General features: G+C 44.8%; 1 protein-coding gene across 1 annotated transcript in view; it reads left to right on the top strand.

Moving 5' to 3' along the window:
• Positions 1 to 18,838, top strand: part of MYO1H (myosin IH) — an 89,539-nt gene that overhangs the window by 62,594 nt on the left and 8,107 nt on the right. Inside the window, exons 10-22 of the mRNA XM_043438627.1 lie at positions 282 to 401; positions 1,427 to 1,494; positions 1,846 to 1,951; positions 2,248 to 2,328; positions 3,548 to 3,639; positions 6,189 to 6,283; positions 9,948 to 9,994; positions 10,401 to 10,481; positions 11,246 to 11,351; positions 12,630 to 12,747; positions 14,637 to 14,750; positions 17,533 to 17,609; positions 18,049 to 18,117. Coding sequence (XP_043294562.1) covers positions 282 to 401; positions 1,427 to 1,494; positions 1,846 to 1,951; positions 2,248 to 2,328; positions 3,548 to 3,639; positions 6,189 to 6,283; positions 9,948 to 9,994; positions 10,401 to 10,481; positions 11,246 to 11,351; positions 12,630 to 12,747; positions 14,637 to 14,750; positions 17,533 to 17,609; positions 18,049 to 18,117 — 1,174 coding nt within the window. The remainder of the gene's footprint in view (positions 1 to 281; positions 402 to 1,426; positions 1,495 to 1,845; positions 1,952 to 2,247; positions 2,329 to 3,547; positions 3,640 to 6,188; positions 6,284 to 9,947; positions 9,995 to 10,400; positions 10,482 to 11,245; positions 11,352 to 12,629; positions 12,748 to 14,636; positions 14,751 to 17,532; positions 17,610 to 18,048; positions 18,118 to 18,838) is intronic.

The following is an 18,838-nucleotide window of genomic DNA, read 5'->3' on the forward strand; positions in this document are numbered from 1 at the left end:
GCACAGGCGGGAGGTTCTTCCCCCATCAGGTATCCTTCTCTAGTCATCTTTACTTCATTTATTTATTTGGCTGTGCCAGGCCTTCATTGCGGCATGTGGGATCTAGTTCCCTGACCAGGGATTGAACCTGGGTCCCCTGCATTGGGAGCCCAGTCTTAGCCCCTGGACCATCAGGGAAGACCACCCTCCTCCCCCAGTCATCTTTAAAGCCTGGGTTGAAAACTCTGGGCGCTTTTTAAATTTTTTAACCTCTGTAATGAAGTACCTGTTGTTCTTCTCAGGTGATCTGCCCCCTGACACTAGAGCTCTCTGCCTACGCTAGAGACGCAATGGCAAAGGCTGTTTATGGGCGAACGTTTACTTGGCTGGTCAACAAAATCAATTCCTCCTTAGTGAACAAGGTTGGTCCACGCATATTGGGTGCCTTGGGCTCTTTAACATGGCCATGTTTTAAAACCAACATCTTTAAAGAATTTGTGAGAATTGAGTGTAAGCTCCTGGTGGGCAGAGATACTGTCTTTTCATGTCTACATTTCCAGTCGCTAGCACACAGTAAGCTCACAAAAATGCACTGACAAATGATGTTCTCAGTATGTCCCGAAGTCTGGGGTGCACAGCATTTGAAGTGTATACAGAACCTTTTCATTTTTTTAACAGTAGTATATTTTAATGTGTATAAGAAAAAAAACAAGACAGCTCCTTTGAACTCACCCTAAGGGTATATTTCCTTTTTAAGTGGAATTATTTAAATTAAAAAGGGAGTTGACACAAAGCTGAAAGTTGAGGCCATGATATGAGGGCACCTGGGTGCGTGGATGTGGTTAAGACTCATGGAGGAAATGTGCAAAGGATGGATTTGGATACATTGACTCAGCACATCATACAGAATGCTACATTGTGTCCCTTAAGAAGGAAAGTCATTTTCTCTTAAAATAGCTATCCTTGCCTGACAGCACTTGGCCCTCTGTTGAAAATGATGTCCAAAATACCTGCTTTCTCTCCTGGATGAACATCTTCCTGCTGTCAGTAGCTTCCTCCCTTCTTCCTCCCCTCCCTCCCTCTCTCCATCTCTCTTTTTCTTTCCCTTCCTCTTCTCTTCCTCTTTCTCTCTCTTCTTTTTTTAAGACTGAATATGGGCTTGGGGGGGGGGGCGGGGCTGAGGAGGGCTGAAGCAAGGAAGTGAATCAGAAAGGGAAGATCACTCTGTCTACTCTGATGATGAATATGGAAGCCGGGATGGGACCTAGGGAGGCTGCAGGCAGGAGGAGGCAGGATGGGAAAGCTATCTCCACCCTGTTTCTTCTGAAAGCCATTGTTGGAGAGATAAGATTTATAGCCACATCCCAGATTCAGGGGCAGTTGCCAGATATTGAGTGTTACAAGGTAAACAACCTCAATGATTAATGCTGTGTGTTACTTTGACTAGGACTTTACTGGAAAAACTGTGATTGGATTGCTGGATATCTATGGGTTTGAAGTCTTCGACAAGAATGGGTGAGTTTGTTTGAGTTCATTGTGATCCACTGGTTCTTCATTTTCCTTTAAGGTCTGAGTCTGGTTTATGGCATTTCTGATGTTATTGGAACTCATTTTCCTGTTTCTAGAAATTCTCCAGGTTTGCATAGCCCCTGCCTCATAAACTTTTCTAAACCAGAATAACTATTAAAAATGTGAATGTCTTTTAGTTTGACTCTTCTTATCAGTTTATTAAATTATTTGTTTAATAAGGACTTCAGTTTTCTGTATGGAAAAAGCATCCTTAAAAATAAGTAAATACAATTAAAAAAAAAAAAAAACTTGTCCTACTCACGTAGCTTTAGTTACTTAAATCTTTTGCACCTCCAGTTTTGAACAGTTCTGTATAAATTACTGCAATGAGAAACTCCAGCAACTATTAATTGAGAGAACCCTAAAAGCGGAACAGGCAGAATATGAAATGGAAGGTATAGAGGTAAATGTTTCAATGTTTTCTCCTCATTTGATATTCTTAACCAAGCAAAAGACATTTCCATAAGAAATATCATTTCATTGGAGGTTTTTCCTGATGAGTACTAAGAATTATTTTTTCACTCCTTCTCTGCTTGTTTCCTGGGAAATTATTTTGATATTCAGCAAGTATTCTTTTTAAACTGTTAGAGATAAAAATCAGATTTGGAAAAGAAAAGTTGGACAATCAATTTAAAAGAAATATATTTGATGCTCAATCTTAATCCTTCCTGGAGAATTCTTTCCTCATTGTCATTTTAGTGGGAACCAATTCAGTATTTCAACAACAAGATCATCTGTGATTTGGTAGAAGAGAGACACAAAGGAATCATTTCCATTCTGGTGAGAAAATTAACATTGACTTGGGGCCCATTCCACAGTATCCTCAATACTCGGAAGATCTGTTCCCCAGGGTTATAAAGAGTTAAGGGTGAAATCCACTGGATTATTGAAGGATCCAAGTTGAACTCTTTTGTTGAATTTTTGCTCCAAGTTTTAGACTGAGCTTTCCCCTCTTATTCAAATTCATCTATGGTTTGCCATAGATGGATTCAGAGAGCATAGAAATGTTGCTTTGTAAGAATTGTCTTACCAACCTGAACCCAGTATTTTTTTTGTTTGTTTGTTTTAATAGAAGCTACAGTGTTGATTCATTAAAAAAATATTTTATATTAGACTGTAGTGCTAGTTTTGGGTATACAGAAAGTGATCCAGTTACATATATACATATATCTGTTCTTTTTCAAATTCTTTCCCCATTTAGGTTATTACAGAATACTGAGCAGAGTTCCCTGTGCAATAAGTAGGTCTTTGTTGGTTATCTGTTTTAAATATAGTAGCATGTTCATGTCAGTCTTGATTCATTTTTTAAAAGCTTTATTTCTCAGTCATGTTACATGTTATGGGTCTGCAAGTGGTGGGTGTAGAAGATGTTCTCTGCTTCTGTCTTTTGGCCATACTACTTGGCATGAAGGATCTTAGTTCCCTGACCAGGGATTGAACCCACTCCCCCTGCAGTGGAAGCACAGAGTTCTAGCCACTGGACCACTGTGGAATTCTTTTGATTCATTTTTGTTTTTAAGATGGTCAATTAAATGTTATCACTGTTGAGGACCCAAAACAGAAAGTAAAAACAGCTTGTGAACTGCAGAAGGTTAGACTTAACTAGTTTTATGGCTTGCTTTTCCTGAAGGCTTTGCTCCTCATTGAAGAGGGTATGTTGTTGGCCAGCTGGCTAAGACTGGTTAAGAGACATTGAAATTGAGCATCTCAGCTGGTTATGGAAGTTGTGAAGCATCCCTGGGAAGTCTTTGGAAATAGACGTCAGATAGGTGGGAGAGCTGACTTTTCATGGAGTTTCCAGTCCCTCTGGTTCCACGGTTCCCTAATCAGATTTGATAAGATGGATTACCCCTTCCTCCCCTTAGAAATGTTGACCCAGACTTGTGCACAGATGATATATTTCAATCCACTGCATTTTGCCACAGCTGCTGGGAGCATTTAAACTCGGAATTGATGGAGTGTGGTGCTGTGACTGGAGACTTCTGTTTCTGTTTTGAAGGATGAAGAATGTATTCGTCCTGGTCCTGCTACTGACTTGAGTTTCCTGGAGAGGTTGGAGGAGAAAGTGGGAAAGCACGCACACTTTGAAACGTAGGGGTCTCATTTGCCAGGCTGTTGCATGGGGGAAGGTCATGTAGTTGTATAGTTGAACTTCTAGTGTGTATATATGTGTGTGTGTATATATATATACACATGGCTATGCTGGGTCTTAGTCATGGCATACAGAATCTTTAGCTGCAGCATGCAAACTCTTTTGTTATGGCCTGTGGGATCTTGTTCCTGGACCAGGGATTGAGCCTGGATCTCCTCCATTAGAAGCATGGAGTCTGAGCCTCTGGACCACTAGTGAAGTCCCCTATATAGTTGACCTCTGAACAATACTGGTTTGAACTGTACAGATCCACTTATACATGGGTTTTTTTTTTTTTTTCCAATAGTAAATGCTATAGTACTATGTGACCCCATCCCCTGTTGATTGAATCCATGGATATAGAAGGCCAACTATGAGTTACACACAATTTGTTGACTGTGTGGAATCCCTAAGCCCCATGTTGTTCAAGGGTCAACTGTACATCCATTTTCTTAGGTATGTGGACAGTTCTCCCCAGTAGTATGAAAGTGAAAGTGAAATTTGCTCAGTCGTGTCCTACTCTTTGCGACCCCATGGACTATACAGTCCCTGGAATTCTCTAGGCCAGAATACTGGAGTGGGTATTCTTTCACTTCTCCAGGGGATCTTCCCAACCCAGGGATTAAACCCAGGTCTTCTGCATTGCAGGCGGATTCTTTACCAGCTGAGTCACAAGGGAAGCCCCCTTAGCATAGCTCCTCAATAGTATAGCTATTACTAATTTGGTTTTGGCTGGGCTGTGCAGCATCTTAGTTCTTCAACCAGAGATCTAACCCATGCCCTCTGCATTGGGAGCTCAGGGTCTTAACCACGGGACTGCCAGGGAAGCCCCTAGCTACTAACTCATACATAGAAATAGCATGATGATACACCAGCTGCTCAACTTTCATTGGTAGGAGTCAAGCTCATGTGAATTCCAAGTAGAATTCTTGTTTTAAGATTTTGTGTCTTTATTTATCATCATTTCATTTTGGGCATGTCCACATGCATGAAATAGTAAAAAAAAAATTCAAGTGTAAAACACATGCAGTGATGTGTGTAGATCTGAAGTGTGCAACCTGGTGAATTATTACATATGTGTGTACCCACATCGCCACCCCACAGATGAAGACACAGAGCATTTACAGAGTCCCAGAAAGTCAACTAGAAATGTAACACACTCTGAGACGAGAAGAAGCGAATTTAAGGGCATGTGCTCCGGAGTCATAGGGACCTGGTTTTGAATCCCAGCTCAGGCACTTAATAGACATGTGACTTTGGGCAAGCAGTAAGTCCTCCTGAGTTTGAGTTTCCCCTTCTACAAGATGGGATAATTAATATGCCTGCCATATAGCATTGTAAATGATCACGTAAATCACCTAGTGTAATTTCTGGCCGTGGCACATAGTCAATATATGGTAGTGGCTTTATCAAACCCATCGAGTATTGAAAGGATAAGTGAATGGAATTGGACAAGTATATGAATCAAGATTGCAAAAATAGGACTTCCCTGGTGGCTCAGCGGTAAGGAATCTGCCTCCCAATTCAGGAGACACAGGTTTGATCCCTGGTCCGGGAAGATCCCACCCGCCTTGCAGCAACTAAGCTCATGCACCACAACTACTGAGCCTGTGCTCTAGACCCTGGGAACTGCAACTACTGGAGCCCTGGAGCCTGTGCTCTGCAACGGGAGAGAAGTCCCTTTCTCCGCAACTAGAGAAATGTCCGAGCAGCAACAGAGACCCAGCACAGCCAAGAATAAATGACTACATTTCTCTTTAAAGACTGGAAAAATAAACTGTAGCATCTTTACAAATGGGATAATATATGGCCAGGAGAATGAACAATCTAAATACATGCAATGATGCAGATAAATCACAAAAACATGTAATCAAGAGAAATCAGACGCACAAGAGTATACACTATATGCTTCCATTTCCCTAGAGTATAAAACCAGGTTAAAAACAACCTGTTCTGTTAGATGTCAGATTGTACCTGGAGAGGGCTCAAGGTGGGGGGTTCTCAGGGACTAGAAATGTTCTGTCTTTTGATCTGGTGATATTTACACAGGAGAATTCAGTTTGCAGAAATTCATTGAGCTGTGCAGTTCAGATATGTGTGCTATCAATATACTTGTATATGCTTTTCAAGAACAGTTGTAAAAAATTGTAGATCACCCGAATCTGAAAAATATTTCGTGAGTACTTTAGTCTCTCCACGACATAAAAATGTACAGTAGTAAAATCGGTTTTTAGTCATCACCAAGAAAAATGAACGTTATTTCCTTGTACAAATAAATGTGTTTATGTGGCTCATGTACATTTTTCATCCTTCAGTGCTCGTGAGAAGGAAGGGTCTAGTGTTAGTGAGACCTCGGTCCGTGGCGGGAAGAAATAGTTGAAATAGATTTCAGTGCCGACCTTCAGCTGATCGTCACAATCCTAAACAGGTCTTGTGCTTTATACGTTGGTGCATTTTGTCGCAGTGAGGTAGAAAGGTTCAGCCCCCTTCTGTTTCTGTCCTGCTATAGCCGGAAGCTGGCGGGTCCGAAGGGCAGAAAGAAGATTGGCTGGATGGAGTTCCGGCTCTTCCACTACGCGGGAGAGGTCACATACTGCACCAGGGGTGAGTGCCTGTGGGGTAAAGGTCACAGGTCACAGCCATGCAGGTGCCCCCGAGTCCACTCTAAACATGCTGCATATCCATCTCAAATGCTCCCTAGCCCCACTGCAATCACGGCATTTCAGAAGTATTTTGGGGACTTCCCTGGTGGTCCAGTGGCTAACCATGCTTGAAACGCAAGCATGGTTGGGGAGCTAAGATTGCACATGAATCGCAGCCAAAAAAACAAAATGTAAAACAGAAGCAATATATATATTTTAAAAAAAAACAGAAGCAATATTGTAACAAATTCAATAAAGACTTTAAAAATGTTCCACATCAGAAAAATATTTTTAAAAGTATTATAAAATGTAGTAATTTTATATGTAACTACTTTATGGAGATAATTCACATAGCCTCTGTTTCACTCATTTAAAGTGTACAATTGAACGGTGTTTAGTGTGGTCACTGTGCACTTGTGCAACTGTCACCACGTTCTATTTTAGAATCACCCCATCACCCCAAAAAGAACCCCTATACACATTAGCAGGCACTCCCCATTCCCCTAGCCCGTCTTCCAGAGCCCTGGGCAACAAACCAGTCAACTTTCTGTCTGGAGATTTGCCTCTTCTGGACATTTCATAAAAATGGAATTATGCAACGTGCGGGCTTTTGTGTCTGGCTTCCTTTCCTTAGAATAGTGTTTCCAAGGTTCATCCATATCGTCGTTCCTGTCTAATTGCCAAATGATGTTCCACCGTACGACTGTACGGCATTTTGTCTGTTCACTCATCAGCCGACGGGCATTTGGGTTTCCACTTTTGGGCTGTTATGAACGATGCTGCTGTCAGCGTGACTGTGGTTTTGTGTGGCCGTATGTTACCCTTTCTCTTGGGTAAATACCTGGGTGTGGAGTTGCTGGGTCCTGTGATAACTCTATTCTTAATTTCTTGAGTACCTGCCAGACTGGTTTTCCAAAGTGGCTACATCATTTTGCTTTCCTACCAGCAGTGTAGGGGGTCTCAGTTTCCCTGTTTCCTCACCAACCCTTGGCATTGTCTGTCTTCTGACTCCAGCTATCCTAGCGGGTGTGAAGTGGTGGTTTGGATTTGCATTTTCCTAATGCTGAGTGATGTGGAGCATTTTTCCTTGCGCTTATTGGCCATTAGCATTTCTTCCTTGGAGAAATGTCTGTTGAGATCCTTTACCCATTTTTAAAATTGTTTTTGTTATTAGTATTGAGTTGTATGGTTCTTTATGTTCTAGCTACAAGTCCCTTATAAGATAGATGGTTTGCAAGTTATTGTTTTCAATCTGTGAGTTATCTTTTTCACCATCTTGATGGCATCCTTCAAAGCCCAGAAGTTCTTAACTTTGATAAAGGCCACTTTGTTCTCTGTTACTTAGCATAATGTTTTCACGGTTCATCCCTGCTGTTACTATTTTTTAATTGCCAAATAAGATTCCACTGCATGGTTGTACCACATGTTGTTTATCCCTTCATCAGTTATGTGCATGGGGGTTGTTTCCACTTTCTAGCTTTCATGAGTAATGCTGCTGTGAACATTTTGCAAGACATTTTTCATACATTTTCTTTTTTCACCTCTGCTTTAGGTTCTAGATAATTTTTACTTCTACATAAATTCATTTCACTAAAAAGCTTTAAAAAATAAAATACCATGTATTAGGGGAGTTTTTTCCCTTAAATATATAGTGGTATAAAAAAGAAAAGTGAAAGTCACTCAGTCGTGTCCGACTGTTTGTGACCCCATGGTCTATACAGTCCATGGAATTTTCCAGGCCAGAATACTGGAATGGGTAGCCTTTCCCTTCCCCAGGAGATCCCAACCCAGGGATTGAACCCAGGTCTCCTGCATTTCAGGCAGATTCTTTACCAGCTGAGCCACAAGGGAGCCCAAGAAGGAAAAAAAAAAAAGTTAAATAGGACAAATCTCTTTTAAGTAGATAACCTACTGATTTTTGTTTAAAGAATAAAGTAATAGACATATAGGGTTTCCTTGGTGGCTCAGTGGTAAAGAAGAAAAATCTACCTGCCAATGCAGATGAGGGTTCAGTCTCTGGGTCAGGAAAATCTGAAGAAGGAAATGGCAACCCACTCCAGTGTTTTTGCCTGGGACATCCCATGGACAGAGGTGCCTGGTGGGTGCCATGGGGTCAAAATGAGTTGGACACGACTTAGTGACTAAATAACACACATGTAAGGCTAGAAATCGCTCACAATACAGAAAGGTACAGAAGGAAAACTAAAAAGCCCTTTTATGCCTAGTCTCTCCCCGAGGTAACCACAAGAACCAACTGGAAAAGAAAAATATCTTATGCATATAATTACATACGTGGGGACGTGTATGCCCACACATCTAAATAACACAAATGCACATCTAAACAACACAGATTGTTATTTTGTGTTATCTCCTTTGCATTTTTCATTTAATAGATACTGGTGATCATTTGGACTCCAGCTAACATCCATTGAACGCTTTCTATGCACCAGGTCATGTCCCAAATGCTTTACCTCTGTTGCTTGTTTAAACCTCACAGAACTCAGGGAGGTGTGTAGCATTATTGGTCCCCTTTTAATCTATGAGGCACTGTGCTCAGAGATGTTAAGTAACTTGCCCGAGGTCACTCAGCTAGTAAGTGGCAGAGCTGGAGGTCAGACCCAGGCCTTTTGCCTCCAGACTGCATTCACTCTCCATAGTGGCAGATTCCTCCACATTTCTTCTGAAAAACTACAATCACGCCCCATGAGGCTGTGTCCCGTCACCTGTCTGAAGGCCTCTGGTTGTTCCCAGCTTTGTCTCTTCTAAACAGTGCTATGTTTGACATCTTTGTATATTTCATTTGGCCAGTCTGTGCTCCTTATACGCCTAGGATAAGTTTTTCAGAAGTGGCTTTGCTAAGGTCATCAAAAGTTCATTTTGCCCACTTCCGGGTAGATGTCCGGAAAGAAGTGAAAGCAGGAGTGTGAACAGGTGTCTGTACACCCGTGTACACGGGAGCTTTATTCACGGTAGCCAGAAGGTGGAAGCACCCAAGTGTGCATCGATGGACGGATGGACACGCGCGAAGTGCTCTGTCCTTACAATGGGACATATTTCAGGCTTCAAAAGGCAAGAGATTCTGATACCTGCTACAACATGGATGAACCGTGAAAACATGATGCTAAGTGAAATAAGCCAGACAGAAAAAGACAAATATGAAAGGATTCCACTTATGTGAGGTATGCACTCCAGTCCATAAAGACAGAAAGTAGAACAGTGGTTATCAAGGGTTTCACGCAGCAAGGAATGGGGAATTAGTGTTTAACCTGTACAGAATTTCCACTGGGGGAAAAAGAAAGGAGTTTTGGAGATGGTTGGCGGTGATGGTTGTGCAACAATGTAAATTCATGAAATGCTACTGAACTGCACACTTATAAATAGTTTAAATAGTAAATTTTATATTATGTATCTTTTACCACAACAAAAATTTTAGTTTTGATAACAGTGCCCAAGACAGCCGCCCAAGAACAAGAATGACCCAGTCCCAAATGTCAGTATTGCCCAGTCTGTGAAACTCTTAATTAAGAGATCATTTTTAAGATTTCCCTTTGCAATCAGTATGGAATTATATTTTTAATCAAAGCCATTGATTCAGGAGTTTTATTTTTTTATTCAATGTTTTACAGGATTCTTGGAAAAGAACAGTGATCTCCTCTACAGACATTTGAAAGAAGTAAGTCTGAAACTTAACTTTGTGTATTTTTGAAGGTTACGGGATACTGATTTGGGAGGTTTGGCCTTCTGGATTTTTCTCTTTGATGTATTGTATTAGAATTCCAGCATGTCATGGCCAGAACAGACAATTCAAGATCATCTTTGTTTTCATTTTTTGGCCGTACCACACACGGCATGAGGGATCCTAGTTCCCCATCCAGGGTTCGAACCCTCGCCTTCTGCAGTGGAGGTGCTGAGTCTTAACCACTGGACCACCAGGGAAGTCCCTTTTCTGTCTTCTTTTTCAAGTGCTCCCAAGGCAAACAGCTCTGGTCCATCATGTACACACTGCTGTGAACTTTCCTGAAGAGCCCTTTGTGATTTCTGAAGCAGCAAGTGTGGGGGTCCTTTCTCTGTGCCTACAGGTGCTGTGCAGGTCCAAAAATAGAATCCTGAAGGAATGCTTCCTGGTGGCCGAGCTAGAAAACCGGAGAAGGGCACCAACGGTGAGCGTGTGTGTGTGTGTGTGTGTGTGTGTGGTTGGGCGGGGGGGGGCTGTGCAAAAAAGGAAAAGTAGCAGAAATCACCCAAGGGTGCAATTACTTTACTTAACTGTATTTTTTAAGCTGTCCACTCCTTTTTCTGGAAGTATCCCTCTCTAACAGGTCTTACTAAATACATAGGTTCCAAGGTTAGCAACCTGTGTGTTCATTGGCAGACATTCACTGAACACCTACTGCGTGTCAGGTGCTATGTTGGGCACAGGGGAATCCAGGAACAGCCAAACAGATAGGGGTCCTCCTCTCCTTGTGGGGTTTACAGTCTATAGGAAGATACCATCCATCAAAGAAAGAAATTGCTGTAACGAGCATCTCATAAAGGACACTTGGTAACAAGGAGACGGGAAGGTGGTGGAAGGTGACTGGCTCAGCGGTGATGCTGGTTCCTACAAGGTGCTTGCTTCATGTTCACTGGGACAATGCTTGTCCAACCCCCGCTGGACCAGACGGAGTTCGGGCTTCTCAGGCCAGAACATCCAAACCCTTCTCTTCATGGGCAAAACGGCTCGTGACCGGTAGTAAGTATTGGGCTGGCCAAAAAAGTTCATTTCAGTTTGGCGGTACCATCCCCGAATGAACTTTTCGGCCAGCCCACTAGAACTAGCCTGTCAAGAGTTCGGGTCTGAAGGACCAGTCTCGGCCTTGAGCCAGTCTTCTCTGTATACGTGGGGAGCAGCGCTGTGTGGTCAGCTCCTTCTCTCTCCCTGCAGGTGGGGACTCAGTTTAAAAACAGCCTGAGCAGCCTTCTGGAAATTCTCATCTCCAAGGAACCTTCGTACATCCGTTGCATCAAGCCCAACGAGAGGAAAGAACCCAGTGAGTTGAGAATCGTTTGGAATCCTGAGCTGAGGGAAGGGAGGCCGGGAGGAAGACCAAGACGGTAGCGGGGTAAAATCCTAAAAATCACCACAGGCTTGCTGCTTGTCATCGGTATTTAATAACACAAGGTAAGCGGGGCTTCCCTGGTGGCTCAGTGGTAAAGAATCCACCTGCCGATGCAGGAGACACAGGTCTGATCCCGGATCCGGGAAGATCCCACATGCCGCGGAGCAGCTAAGCCCGTGGGCCACATCCGTGGAGCCTGCGCTCTGGAGCGGGGGGTGCTCTGAGCCCTGGAGCCCGTCCTCCGCGACGAGAGAGGCCACTGCAAAGCGCAGCCTGTGAGCCGCAACTAAAGAGTGGTCCCCGCTCACTGCAACTAAAGAAAACGCCCACACGGCACAGCCCACACGTGAGGACCGAGCAGAGCCAAAGAGAAATAAATTTTTAAAAAAAGAATACTTAAACATATTAAAGAAATAGAAGGTGGATGAATGGGGGGAAGGTGACTTTTGTGGTCCCGTGTGAGCATGGCTCAGAGCCTGGCCAGTCTTAGGGCCAACACAGCTGAGCCGGGCAGACCTCAGCAGTGAGGGGAAGCCACCCTGCTTCTTTCCAGCCAGTGCACAGTTTTCCAGATGGTCCAGGCTTTGGGTATTTGCTGAGCCTGCCCCATGCTGTCACAATAAGGTCATGCAGTCAGAGGCTTACAGCAGCCAGGCGGGGAGAGCGAATGAGGGAAGCGGGCTGACTGTCAGGCAATAGGGAATGGAGGGGACTGCGGCAAATTGCAGCAGGCACGGCCTGTCTATGGGGCACTTATTGCCATAGGAGAGTCTAGGCCCAGAATGACCAGATCTTATGGTTTTTCTTAAGATTTTTTTTTATATGGACTATTTAAAAAAAAAAGTCTTCATTGGATTTGTTACAATATGGTTTTCTTTCTGTATTGGTTCCTTTGGCCACAAGGCATGTGGGATCTTAAGACCCTGGCCAGGGATGGAATCTGCACCCTCTGCCCTGGAAGGCGATATCCTAACCCCTGGGCCACCCGGGAAGTCCCATTATGGTTTTTCAAGAGAAACCAGAAGTTCAGATTTTCCTGTTAACCCCCACCCCCACCCCCCGTGGAAAGAAACACACTTAGAACCTAACAGGACATGTCTGTGGCTAGACCTAGTCCAGAGATCGTCAGCGTGTAGCCTCTGGTCTTGTCTTTGATGAAACACGCCCATGGGGTCTTTTACCGTCACTCTTCCTTCTGTGTTTCCAAAGGCAAGTTTGACGACTTCCTCATAAGGCATCAGGTCAAGTACCTGGGGCTGATGGAGCACCTGCGGGTGAGACGGGCCGGCTTCGCCTACCGACGGAAGTACGAGCATTTCTTGCAAAGGTAAAGTTTGTTTTGTGGATCTTAAGCAGATGAAGTGAGTGGTGATGAATAAAAGGTCATCCCCCCAGGGAACTCGTTTGGTTCTTACCTGTTGTAACTGTGACAGTGATGGCATTCCAGAGACTAGGAAGCTGACTTGGTTTACCACCTTCCCTTCATTTCACTGAACCACTAACGTATTGGGTTGGCCAACCTGAATGAGCTTTTTGGCCAACCCAGTACTTCTTTGGAATCTAGGAAGTACAAGGGCCAATGCACAGACTTGCCATCAGAGGGCAGTCGTGGGCCACACACCCCTGGAGTCTGAACTTGGCTGGGGAAGTCTCTTCCCACGGCTGCTGGTTTAGTGCGGGTCAGTCTGGGAGCAATCCCCTTGGCCTCATGGGCTGTCGTGAGACACAGGTGTTAAAAAAAAATTAAGACACAGGAGGAGTGGTAAGAACGTGGGCATTGGAGCCACAGATTCTTGGGTGGGAATCCCCATTCTTCCTCTTCCCACTGGGACCTAAGTGCTCATGTGCAACACGGGGATTCGTTTTCAAGGATTTGGTAAGGATTTAATGAAATACCCACCATCACCACCACGGCCCAAACTGCTTGTGCATCAGTTGGGTAGCTTGTTTGTGTGCTACCAAGAGAACAACACATTTTTACCCTCTCAAGAGAAGCATAATAAAATGGTTGTTTTTGTAGGTTGACATGGTTTAATATTGTTAATTCCATATTTTAACTTAACATTTGACTTCTTTTGAACTTTTTTTTGTGGGGGGGCATGCCTCACAGCAGGTAGGATCTTAGTTCCCTGATCAGGGATCGAATATGTGCACCGCCCCCCGCCCCCACCCCGCCCTGGAAGTGCAGAGTCTTACCCACTGGACCAGGGAAGTCTCTGAAGTACAACCTTTTCATAATTATAAAAAGCACATGCATAGGTTACACTTTAAATCTAATTCCTTGCATTATGCCACATAAGTCAAGATACTGCACCCTGAAATTTCAGCACTTTTGGGTGTTTATTTTCAGTCTTCATTTAATATCAGATTTTTCTCTGCCAATGGTGGTGCTCAGTTGCTCAGTCATGTCCAACTCTCTGTCGCCGCAGGGACTGTGTAGCCCACCAGGCTCCTCTGTCCGTAGGATTCACCAGGCAAGAACACCAGAGGGGGTTGCTTCTTCCTGCTCTAGGGGATCTTCCCGACCCAGGGATAGAACCTGAGCTTCCTGCATCTCCTGCACTGGCAAGCGGATTCTTTATCACTAGTGCCACATGGGAAGAAGCCCTTTCTCTACCGAGGATCTTGCTCAATTTTCTCCCAGAAGCCTTGTGTCTTGATAATATCTGTTTATATGCATTTATTAAGTAACAATCTCTTTCCTCACTGCTATTTTAATGATTTACCCACCTGCTAATATAAACCTCTGATGAGTCCTCCTGCCCCAAACTGACATCCACTTAGATCCTCAGAATGTGATTCTCATCAGAAATAAGGTCTTTGCAGATGTTGTCAAGGTAAAGATTGAGATGAAATCACACTGAATTAGGGTGGACCCTAAATCCAATGAGAGTGTTCTTATAAGAGAGAAAGACTCACAGAGGGACACAGGGGAGAAGGCCATGTGAGGACAGGGGCAGAGACTGGAGTGACGCTTCTAGGAGACTTCGGTGTGCAGTCTCCTCTGAGTGGTTGGCGTGCCCCAAAGAGCAAAGCAGATCTCTAGGGGAGCTCATGGAAGGTGCGTGGGGGTGTGCGCTCAGTTGTGTCCAAGTCTTTGTAGCTCCTCTGTCCACGGGATTTCCCAGGCGAGAATAGTGGGGTGGGTTGCCATTTCCTCCTCCAGGGGATCCTCCCGACCCGGGAGCTTTCTAAATGTGCCTGTCCTCTCTCCAGGTATAAGTCCTTGTGCCCAGACACCTGGCCGCACTGGCGCGGGCCTCCAGCAGAGGGCGTAGAGCGGCTGATCAAGTACATTGGCTACAAACCCGAGGAGTACAAGTTAGGGAGGTGAGCGTCCCGGAAGTGGCTGTCACAGTGTTTTATGCATCCGTTCGTCTCCATCTTGAGCCTAGAGGTTCATCCTTCAGGAGTCTACGTAGATTTATAAGCAGATACTTTCGTCCACTCAATTTAAAAGCAGTTTTGTAAAGAAAACGTTCTCCTGTGTGTCTCCTCCACTCTCAACACTTCACTCACACTCAGAACCCTCCAGCACACACACAAGCTAGCTGGGTGTCCTGCAATGAAACTTGCATCTGACAGCTCCCTGGAGGGGGTGTCAGGTCCCACAGGTGAGGGGCTCAGTCCCCCAAGACGGTCCTCCCCTCAGAGGACAATCACAAGTCCTGTTTGTCACCCGAGTTTCTGACCAACGAGCTATACACTGGAGGTTCTCATGACCCCCGTCTTGGGTTTGATTCATTATTCTAGAGCAGTTCAAAGAATCGAGAAAAATAGTGGGTTGGTCAAAAAGTTCATTAGGATTCTTCTGTAACTTCATATGGAAAAGCCTGAATGCTTCACCAACCCAATATTTTACTTACTGGATTATCAGTTTATTACAAAAGGATATAACTCAGGAACAAGGGCAGCAGATGCACAGGGCAAGGTATGTGGGAGGGGGGAGGAAGCTCTTCCTGGTGTCCCCAGAAGATCTCCAAATTGCATTCTTTGGGGGTTTTATGGAGGCTTCATTACGCAGACATGATTGATAAAATCATTGGCCAAGGGTCATTCATTCCACCTCCAGCCCCTCTCCCCTCCCAGGCAGTGGGGCTGTAACTTCCAACTCTAATTTCAAGACTGGTTTCCCTGGCGACCAGTTCCCATCCTTAGGTTATTCAGGGGCTTTCCAAATATCACTTGTTAGGTGATGGCGTGGTTGAAAGGGGTTGGTTATGAATAATAAATGATACCCAGGGAAAAAGGGGGTTGGGGGGATAAAATAGGAGTGTGGGATTAGCAGCTAAAACTATATTTTAAATCGATAAACAGCAAGGTCCTACTGTATAGCACAGGGAACTATAGTCAACATCCTGCAATAAGCCATAATGGAAAGAAATTTTTAAAAAGACACCCATTTCACCTGTATTGCTTGGAAGCTATTTCAGGAGCAAAAACCAAAAGAGTGTTAGCAAAAGAGGCCCCTGTTGCTCTAATCCCTTGGGAAATCACACAGGTTTGGAGAGCTGAGACACTGCAAGGGTACAAAGACCAGACAGATCTCGTTTAAAATAAAACCCAGTACTACAAGCTCTAAACGGCAAGAAAGGCTACATTGCTGCCTACTGGAGATTAAGTATAAGGGAGCCCTGGGTTCTTAACCTGCATCGGGGGCTGGGATGAACTCTGTGTCAAAGCGAGGACGGGAGCCACGTGAGCCCCCTCATCTCTATGTGCCTGGACTCCTTCATTTCTCAAATGTGTGCCTGACTTCTCAGCGGGTGTTAGGACTTCTGTGACGTGAAAGCTCCTCCAGCTTCCCAGAAGGTGGTGTTCTGGAACTTGGAGTATCATTACTATAGAGCTGTCATTGTCGGTGAGCAGAAGGCCTCTCGTACACGTTGAAGGCTTGAGGCAGAACTCAATGGGGCCAGCCAGGATGATTTTCGTCCGCTCTGTTGGTCATTTTGGTCAGCGTTAATTTGATTGCATAGGACAGGGCCTGGGCATGAAGAGGATCCATTCCCAGGCTGCAGAGATTCCAGCCTCGGGGATCTCTGCCTTTGAATCTGCCAGTGGTCTTTCCCTGCCAACTTGTATACAGTCCTCTACGACCACCCTGGCCCCATCCCATCCTTTACTCTTGTGTTCTGGGCCCTGCTCCAAGAGGCAGTGACTTTTCCAAACTGGATTTCTGAGGGGAACTGGGCGTAGCACATCCGAAGGGAGGTGGGTCATGGCGGTCAGAGGCTGTGTCTGCCCCCATCCATAACCTCCGATGAGAAAGTGGGTTCCTGTGGCACCGTGCAATGCTGCCCCCCAGTGGCTGCCTTGGGAAGTTTCCCTTGACGTGGTGGGGCTGGGGGAGGGGGATGGGCTGGCAACATGAAAGCAGCGAGTAAAGAACTGGTAAAGAACCCACCACCAAGCGGGAGACGTGGGTTCAATCCTTGGGTCGGGAAGACCCCCTGGAGAAGAAAATGACAACCCACTCCAGTGTTCTTGCCTGGAGAATCCCACGGACAGAGGACCCTGGTGGGCTACAGTCCGTGGGGTCACAAAAAAAGAGTCGGACACGACTCGGCAACGAAACATACACACGTTTGTGATTTCTCTTTGCCGCCTGGTGGGATCTTCTCTTAAACTTGGACCCGTGTTCTGTGTCATCACGTTTAAAGCTCAGGGAGGCAACTTGGGTTTTGGATGGTGAATCAGTTTCCTAGGGCTGCGGTACAAATTAACCGTAGGCTGGTTGGCTTAAAACAATGGAAATTTATTGTCTCACAGTCCTGGGGGACAGAAGGCCAAAATCCAGGTGTCAGCAGGGTGTCGACAGCGAGACCACAGTCTTGCTGGGAGGCTCCTCCCGTGCCACTTCCAGCTGCCTTCTCTCTGTGTCCCTCTGTGAGTCTTCCTCTAAGAACTCTCTCACTGGATTTAGGGTCCACCCTAATTCAGTGTGGTTTTATCTCAATCTTTACCTTGATGACATCTGCAAAGACCCTATTTCTCATAAGAATCACATTCTGAGAATCTAAGTGGATGTGAATTTGGAGGAGGGGATACTGTTCAACCCACTACAGACGGTGATGAACAATGAAATGATTTTTTTTTTTTTCATTTCTAGAACCAAAATATTCATTCGCTTCCCCAGAACTCTGTTTGCTACTGAAGATGCCTTTGAATTTAGTAAACATCAATTAGGTACGGTTTTTTTCCCTCTGCCTTGATTTTTTGAAATTTATTTATATTTATGTTTGGCTGCGCTGGGTCTTCATTGCTGCACGCGGGCTCTCTAGTTGCGGCGAGCAGGGGCTACTCCTCGTTGCGGTGCTCGGACGTCTCACTGCGGTGACTTTTGTTGTGGAGAGCGTGGGCTCCAGGGTGCGTGGGCTTCAGTAGTTGCACATGAGCTTAGCTGCCCCGTGGCACGTGGAGTCTTCCCTGGCCAGGGATTGAACCTGTGTCCCCTGCATTGGTGGGTGGATTCTTAACCACTGGACCACCAGGGAAGTCTCTGCTCTGATTTTTAATAGGGTCCTGTCATATCCCAAGGCTTCTTCTGATACCCCCTTCTGAAGGTCATAGCTGCTAAGATGCACAATTGAAAGCCATGTCACCAAAAGCTGTGTTTTCTTTTAAGTTGCGAGAATCCAAGCCACGTACAAAGGCTGCCTAGAAAGGAGAGCGTACGTGAGAAAAAGACAAGCAGGTAAGACCTGGACAGGACCTCTCCAGTTTGCCGTGGCCCACAGTTTCCCTGTCATCCACAGGCCTTCCAATGAATATCCAGGACTGATTTCCTTTAGGATGGATTGGTTTGCTCTCCATGCAGTCCAAGCGACTCTCAAGAATCTTCTCCAGCACCACAGTTCAAAAGCATCAATTCAGTGCTCAGTCTTTTTTATGGTCCAACTCTCATATCTGTACATGACTACTAGAAAAACCACAGCTTTGACTATACAGACCTTTGTCAGCAAAGTCATGTCTCTTTTTTAATATGCTGTCTAAATGGAGCAGAGATTATAACACTGCAGTGTCTACTTGTTCCTTGGACATGTCTTATTTGATCCACAACATAAGCGTGTTTAAAGAACAGTTTTTTTAAGGTTACTAACACCATGACTGCTCTTGGAGCCGCTGTGCTGTCCCTCCCAGTCACTTCTCAGTATCACCCCCTCCCTCCACACACTCCACTCTTCTGAACTTGGCATTATTATTTCCTTTTTTTTCTTTACAATTTTATCATCTCTGGATGCATCATGAAATAATATACTTCTAGGTGGGAAGGTTTTGAACTCCATAAAATTATACTGTTTCTATTTTTCTTTTGCGACATTTTTGTTGCAATAAAACTTTATTTACAAACGGGGCAGTCGGTGCCAGGGCCACAGTTTGCTGACCCCTGGTGCTATATGAGCATACACAATGTT

The sequence above is a fragment of the Cervus canadensis genome, chromosome 1 (assembly GCF_019320065.1).
Source record: "Cervus canadensis isolate Bull #8, Minnesota chromosome 1, ASM1932006v1, whole genome shotgun sequence".
Taxonomy (NCBI): Eukaryota; Metazoa; Chordata; class Mammalia; order Artiodactyla; family Cervidae; genus Cervus; species Cervus canadensis.